The 7,970-nt window shown below is 45.2% G+C and overlaps 1 protein-coding gene across 1 annotated transcript in view; it reads right to left on the bottom strand.

Annotated features, from left to right (window-relative positions):
• Positions 1-5,073: 5,073 nt before the first annotated feature.
• The window catches only part of LOC135057303 (protein-glutamine gamma-glutamyltransferase E-like), a 266,064-nt gene continuing 263,167 nt past the window's right edge, over positions 5,074-7,970 (bottom strand). Inside the window, exons 14-15 of the mRNA XM_063963192.1 lie at positions 6,349-6,482; positions 5,074-5,330 (exon numbers count right to left, since the gene is read on the bottom strand). Coding sequence (XP_063819262.1) covers positions 5,177-5,330; positions 6,349-6,482 — 288 coding nt within the window. The 3' untranslated portion in view covers positions 5,074-5,176. The remainder of the gene's footprint in view (positions 5,331-6,348; positions 6,483-7,970) is intronic.

Genomic DNA, 7,970 nt, shown 5'->3' with positions numbered 1-7,970 from the left:
GAGGCGGTATTGGAAGCCATTCACAAGCTGTATTCCCAGCAGGTGATAATCAAGGTACCCCTCCTACAACAGGGAAAGGGGTATTATTCCACGCTGTTTGTGGTACCGAAGCCGGACAGCTCGGTGAGACCCATTTTAAATCTGAAATCCTTGAACACTTACATAAAAAGGTTCAAGTTCAAGATGGAGTCACTCAGAGCAGTGATAGCGAACCTGGAAGAAGGGGACTATATGGTGTCTCTGGACATCAAGGATGCTTACCTCCATGTCCCAATTTGCCCTTCTCACCAAGGGTACCTCAGGTTTGTGGTACAGAACTGTCACTATCAGTTTTCAGACGCTGCCGTTTGGATTGTCCACGGCACCCCGGGTCTTTACCAAGGTAATGGCCGAAATGAGGATTCTTCTTTGAAGAAAAGGCGTCTTAATTATCCCTTACTTGGACGATCTCCTGATAAGGGCAAGGTCCAGAGAACAGTTAGAGGTCGGAGTAGCACTATCTCAAGTAGTACTACGACAGCACGGATGGATTCTAAATATTCCAAAATCGCAGCTGATTCCGACGACACGTCTGCTGTTCCTAGGGATGATTCTGGACACAGTACAGAAAAAGGTGTTTCTCCCGGAGGAGAAAGCCAAGGAGTTATCCGACCTAGTCAGGAACCTCCTAAGACCAGGCCAAGTGTCAGTACATCAATGCACAAGGGTCCTGGGAAAGATGGTGGCTTCTTACGAAGCGATTCCATTCGGCAGATTCCACGCAAGAACTTTTCAGTGGGATCTGCTGGACAAATGGTCCGGATCGCATCTTCAAATGCATCAGCGGATAACCCTGTCTCCAAGGACAAGGGTGTCTCTCCTGTGGTGGTTACAGAGTGCTCATCTCCTAGAGGGCCGCAGATTCGGCATTCAGGATTGGGTCCTGGTGACCACGGATGCCAGCCTGAGAGGCTGGGGAGCAGTCGCACAGGGAAGAAATTTCCAGGGCTTGTGGTCAAGCATGGAAACGTCACTTCACATAAATATCCTGGAACTAAGGGCCATTTACAATGCCCTAAGTCAGGCAAGACCTCTGCTTCAGGGTCAGCCGGTGTTGATCCAGTCGGACAACATCACGGCAGTCGCCCACGTAAACAGACAGGGCGGCACAAGAAGCAGGAGGAATGATGGAAGTGGCAAGGATTCTTCGCTGGGCGGAGAATCATGTGATAGCACTGTCAGCAGTGTTCATTCCGGGAGTGGACAACTGGGAAGCAGACTTCCTCAGCAGACACGATCTTCACCCGGGGGAGTGGGGACTTCACCCAGAAGTCTTCCACATGATTGTGAGCCGTTGGGAAAAACCAAAGGTGGACATGATGGCGTCCCGCCTCAACAAAAAGCTGGACAGATATTGCGCCAGGTCAAGGGACCCTCAGGCAATAGCTGTGGACGCTCTGGTAACACCGTGGGTGTACCAGTCAGTGTATGTGTTCCCTCCTCTTCCTCTCATACCAAAAGTACTGAGAATCATAAGAAGGAGAGGAGTAAAGACTATACTCGTGGCTCCGGATTGGCCAAGAAGGACTTGGTACCCGGAAATTCAAGAGATGCTCACGGAAGACCCGTGGCCTCTACCTCTAAGAAAGTACCTGCTCCAGCAGGGACCATGTCTGTTCCAAGACTTACCGCGGCTGCGTTTGATGGCATGGCGGTTGAACGCCGGATCCTGAAGGAAAAAGGCATTCCGGATGAAGTCATCCCTACCTTGATCAAAGCCAGGAAGGATGTAACCGTACAACATTATCACCGTATTTGGCATAAATATGTTGCGTGGTGCGAGGCCAGGAAGGCCCCTACAGAGGAATTTCAACTGGGTCGTTTCCTGCATTTCCTGCAAACAGGACTGTCTATGGGCCTCAAATTAGGGTCCATTAAGGTTCAAATTTCGGCCCTGTCAATATTCTTCCAAAAAGAACTGGCTTCTGTTCCTGAAGTTCAGACGTTTGTCAAGGGAGTACTGCATATACAGCCTCCTTTTGTGCCTCCAGTGGCACCTTGGGATCTCAATGTAGTTTTGGGATTCCTAAAATCACATTGGTTTGAACCACTCACCACTGTGGACTTAAAATATCTCACATGGAAAGTGGTAATGCTGTTAGCCCTGGCTTCAGCCAGGCGTGTCTCAGAATTGGCGGCTTTATCCTATAAAAGCCCTTACCTAATTTTTCATACGGACAGGGCAGAATTGAGGACTCGTCCTCAATTTCTCCCTAAGGTGGTTTCAGCTTTTCACTTGAACCAGCCTATTGTGGTGCCTGCGGCTACTAGGGACTTGGAGGATTCCAAGTTGCTGGACGTAGTCAGGGCCCTGAAAATGTATGTTTCCAGGACGGCTGGAGTCAGAAAATCTGATTCGCTGTTTATCCTGTATGCACCCAACAAGCTGGGTGCTCCTGCTTCTAAGCAGACGATTGCTTGTTGGATTTGTAGTACAATTCAGCTTGCACATTCTGTGGCAGGCCTGCCACAGCCAAAATCTGTAAAAGCCCATTCCACACGGAAAGTGGGCTCATCTTGGGCGGCTGCCCGAGGGGTCTCGGCTTTACAACTTTGCCGAGCAGCTACTTGGTCAGGGGCAAACACGTTTGATAAATTCTACAAATTTGATACCCTGGCTGAGGAGGACCTGGAGTTCTCTCATTCGGTGCTGCAGAGTCATCCGCACTCTCCCGCCCGTTTGGGAGCTTTGGTATAATCCCCATGGTCCTTTCGGAGTCCCCAGCATCCACTAGGACGTTAGAGAAAATAAGAATTTACTTACCGATAATTCTATTTCTCATAGTCCGTAGTGGATGCTGGGCGCCCATCCCAAGTGCGGATTGTCTGCATTACTTGTACATAGTTATTGTTACAAAATCGGGTTATTGTTGTTGTGAGCCATCTTTTCAGAGGCTCCTTCTGTTATCATGCTGTTAACTGGGTTCAGATCACAAGTTGTACGGTGTGATTGGTGTGGCTGGTATGAGTCTTACCCGGGATTCAAAATCCTTCCTTATTGTGTACGCTCGTCCGGGCACAGTATCCTAACTGAGGCTTGGAGGAGGGTCATAGGGGGAGGAGCCAGTGCACACCAGGTAGTCCTAAAGCTTTTTACTTTTGTGCCCAGTCTCCTGCGGAGCCGCTATTCCCCATGGTCCTTTCGGAGTCCCCAGCATCCACTACGGACTATGAGAAATAGAATTATCGGTAAGTAAATTCTTATTTTTGCCATCAACAAATCAACATGTAATGGGAAAATGATGTGCAAATTATGTTGAACTAAAGGCACATGAACATGTGCGTAAGTCATACTTGCCTACCTGACCCTCTCCATGAGGGAGAAAATGCTCTGTTCCTGGACTGTCCTGGTAATGTATGATTGCCATCACCTGTGGTGAGCTAGTTAATTGATAAGAAAGGTGTTGCACCACAGGTGATGGCAATCATACATTACCAGGACAGTCCAGGAACAGAGTATTTTCTCCCTCATGGAGAGGGTCAGGTAGGCAAGTATGGCGTAAGTTCATACCAGACACCTGGAGGCTAAGTAGACTATGTTGCCCCCCTCCCCTGCCATATTTGTGGCATCATATTCAAAAAAACTTCAGGCTGTAATTGCTGCCAAAAGTGCATCAACAAAGTATTGAGCAAAGACTGTGAATACTTATGTACATGTGATTTCTTAGTTTTTTATTTTTAATAAATTAGTATTGTGTGCAGAATTTTGAGGAAAAAATTAATTTATTCCATTTTGGAATAAGGCTGTAACATAACAAAATGTGGAAAAAGTGAAGCGCTGTGTATAATTTCCGGATGCACTCTCTATGCACACAGCCACATATATACATATACACACACGCAGCCACATATAAAACACAGACATATACATATATACACAGCCACATATAAACACACAACCACATATATACATATACACACAATCACATATATACGTACACACACAGCCACATATAAATACATATACATGCAGATACACACACAAATACATATATGCACAGCCACATATATACTTTGTCTCTCTCTTCTCTCTATCCCTCTTCCCCGACACTCTCCCCTGTCAGTCCCCTCTTCTCACCAGTTGCTCCTCAAGGAGCTGCCGCTGCTGGACATGCCGATCTCTGTGGTAGCCGGCCAGCCAATGTGTTGGGGTCGGGGTCCGTACAGCCGGGGTGTTGGGAGGTGGGCAGCCAGAGTGTGGGGGCGGGAGCCGTGCATCCCGGTTGTCGGGACTGGAGTTGAGCAGCTGGATTGTCAGGTGGTGGGCACACTGCCTGCAAACACCGCCTCCCCTTTCAATGAATGCAAGAAGCCGCTGTACAGAGCTACCAGTGTTCACTCACTGTAAGTGGGTGGCACACAGTAATTGAAGTGCACCAGAGGCAATGGAGAAGGTGCCCCCTTTACGGCTGGAGCCCGAAAACAAACTACTCCATTGCCTCCGGGTATTCCGCCACTGCATATGAAAAAAAAATAGTGTATAGTAGCAAGGGGCACTGTTAGAGATCATGGGACACATTTATCAAGTGAAATACATGTGGAAACGACAGGACAGAATGAAGTATTGGAAATTTCTCCGGCTTTCCAGTCAGAAGCTCTTGCAGTAGCCACCACCATCCTTTTCACTGGGGATGGAATGTAACAAGTTTCGTAAAGCTTAGCTTTAAAGAGTTTTCTTGCGTTGGCTAACACCATCATTACATGACATTAGCCTGTTACCTCAGTGGAGCAGCCGTGGTGGACAGGGGTTCTCTGAGCTGGAGCTGTTCAAGATCCAAACCCAAAACTAAAGTGACTACACAAGTGATTCCTGTATCTCTGACTAAGGGAATGGACTCTTATCAGAGCCTGTGTCCAGTGACTGAAGCATCATACATACCCTGAAAAATATTCCTTAGTACCATGATATGCAGCAATAAGGAACATTCATTTTTTGGAGCACTTTGAAAATTGTAAAAAATATGCCCCTTAACTATAAATGGGAAGAAAACACTCTTGCTGTTTAAAATTTACTTGCGGCCTGCTTTGGTGTATGAACCTTTACAAACTTTATTTTCACTTTCAACATGTTTGCTGAGAAACTACTGAATTATACATGACCCTTAATATAGTAGATAACAGTAAGTAAGCAAAATCATTATGAATTTTCAGCCACGTTCATAGCTAGAAATGCCTTGATATCATTAAACTTGTTACATGTGAAGTTGATTAACAATTTCTTCTCTCCAGTCGCATAAGGCACAATGTCCAATTTAACATTCATCATCTTTGCAGGCTCCAGAACACCAAAACTGCAAGAATAGAAAAACAGAAAGTTACAATTAATATTTAGAGCAGTAGTATTTTACAATATGAAAGTAGATAGGAAGTGGGCCTCATGTATTGAATAATAATACAGAACTCTGTGTTTCAAGGAAATGTTCTTTGATGCCTTAGCGGGGCCACTGTATATGTATCTGAGTATGACCCTTGAAGACTTAATTACATCTGCACTCCTTTAGGGCAGTTTTCCATACACAGAAATTCCTCTAACGACAGAGATGTTCCTTTTCTGAAGGTCGCTTTCCCCATTTAGGAATTTAAGATGATGATTTAACTTTTCCAGTCTAACTATTTTTATTATTTTGCAGGTAGGTTATAAGCATCTACACATTGATTTTATCAAGTATGTATTATGCAATTGCTAACATTACAATATCTGGTTTTATACTTGAGTATTTTGGAATGAAGTTACTATGATGCATAGGAGGAAATAAAAATATCTCTAACAACCAAAAAGATTTTCAGTTGTTCAAGTGACATTTGTTAGGGTGCTACTGCCACCACCTCTAGCCAATAACTAATCTATTCATTCAGTACAAAGTGTCACCCTGTGCATGGAAGAGTGCCATTAATTAGATGTGTCATCTACAGACGTGGCTATGTCAGGTCTGGCCAACCTGTGGCTCTCCAGCTGTTGTGAAACTATACATCCCAGCATGCTCTGCCAGTGTTTTAGCATTTCCTAATAGCAAAAGTGTAGAAGGGCATGCTAGGACTCGCGTTTCACAACAGCTGGAGAGCCACAGGTTAGCCAGGCCTGGGCTATGTATTTTAGGAAAGAATAATTATAGGGAAGGACATACAGGTCACTACTTTTTTTGCCTATTTTCTGTGGTTAATAAAATGCATATCATGGTCCAAAAAGTATACTTAAAAAAAAAAAAAATGACAGTTGAACCTCAGTGTGCAATATAAATGATCAGCTCTAAATCTGTATAATAGAAATAGAAACATGTTTAATAAGTATTGTTCCAGCCTTGGACTCACCTTTTTGTTACATCCTCTTTTGTTAAACCACTTCCCTCTACTGTCAGCACGCAATCGCTCACAGCCGTAGGCAGAGGATTAGTAAATCTGACTTCTATAGCCACTGGTCTGCCCAACGCGGTTGGTCCAAGAACCTGAAGGAAGAACACAACCCAAATTGTTCAGAACCTTCTCAGCAAAAGTATGCATATTTTTGCTACATATGTATAAAAAAACATTAGTGCTACAGAGACCTTTACATAATTGCTGGCATTCAGGCATTCCTGAATGCAATATTGTCATTGCCTTGCTGAATAGAGTCCAGTGGTTCTCAAACTCGGTCCTCAGGACCCCACACGGTTCACGTTTTACATGTCACCCAGCAGCTGCACTGTGTATCACCAACTGTCACATTTAAAAAAAATACAGGTGACCTGCAAAACATGGACCGTGTGGGGTCCTGAGGATCGAGTTTGAGAACCTGTGGAATAGACCAAGCCATTCCCAAGGGCACGTACGTTTTTGTTATGACAAAGATCTGAATGGTCTGTGAGAAACCTGGCAAGTGTTATGATGGTGGATTTGTGTTGGCTTTTTATAACATTGTAATTAAATTGTAATGCCACTATATTAGCAAGCCGTTTTAGTCTGTTGGGCTAATAACATCTGATTCTGTATCAATGTCTTCTACAATTTGCTAGATGCTAAGATATATTTTGATGCCCAATTTGCTCATTGGCTTCAAGTTTAGTTTAATATTTTTGCATTTATTGCCAAATTCTAGTTTATAACACACTATATAAAACATAATAAATACAGTACAAATGATTGTCTTCTTTTATCAAAAGTTATAGGGACTGATGTATCATTCTTCGCATTTCACATTATATTTCTCCTTCGTCCTAGAGGATGCTGGGGACTCCAAAAGGACCATGGGGTATAGACGGAATCTGCAGGAGACATGAGCACTTTAAGACGTTAAATGGGTGTGAACTGGCTCCTCCCTCTATGCCCCTCCTCCAGACCTCAGTTAGATTCTGTGCCCAGAGGAGACTGGTCACACACTAGGGGAGCTCTACTGAGTTTCTCTAAAAAGACTTTTGTTAGGTTTTTATTTTCAGGGAGCACTGCTGGCAACAGGCTCCCTGCATCGTGGGACTGAGGGGAGAGAAGCAGACCTACTTCTGTGAGTTGAAAGGCTCTGCTTCTTAGGCTACTGGACACCATTAGCTCCAGAGGGTCTGATCACTTGGGTCACCTAGCTGCTCGTTCCCGGAGCCGCGCCGTCGTCCCCCTCACAGAGCCTGAAGAAAGAAGACAGGTGAGTAACCGAAGCAAAGAAGACTTCAGTGAAGGCGGCAGAAGACTTCAGTCTTCCTGAGGTACTGCGCAGCGATCGCGCTCCGCGCCATTGCTCCTGCACACAGGCACTACATGGTTGCAGGGCGCAGGGGAGGCGCCCTGGGCAGCAATAAAAACCTCAAAAATAAGGACTGGCATGTATATACAGTGCGGAGGCACTGTTAGGAGACCCCCGCCAGAATAAAAAAAATGCGGGACATAAGCGCGCCATGTAGGGGGCGGGGCTTCGTCCTCCAGCTCTGACCAGCACCATTTTCTCTCCACAGCTTGCTGCAGAGACG

This window comes from Pseudophryne corroboree, chromosome 3 (genome assembly GCF_028390025.1).
Source record: "Pseudophryne corroboree isolate aPseCor3 chromosome 3, aPseCor3.hap2, whole genome shotgun sequence".
Taxonomy (NCBI): domain Eukaryota; kingdom Metazoa; phylum Chordata; class Amphibia; order Anura; family Myobatrachidae; genus Pseudophryne; species Pseudophryne corroboree.
Note: the sequence above shows the minus strand (reverse complement) of the source record. Positions and strands in the feature narration are given on the sequence as shown.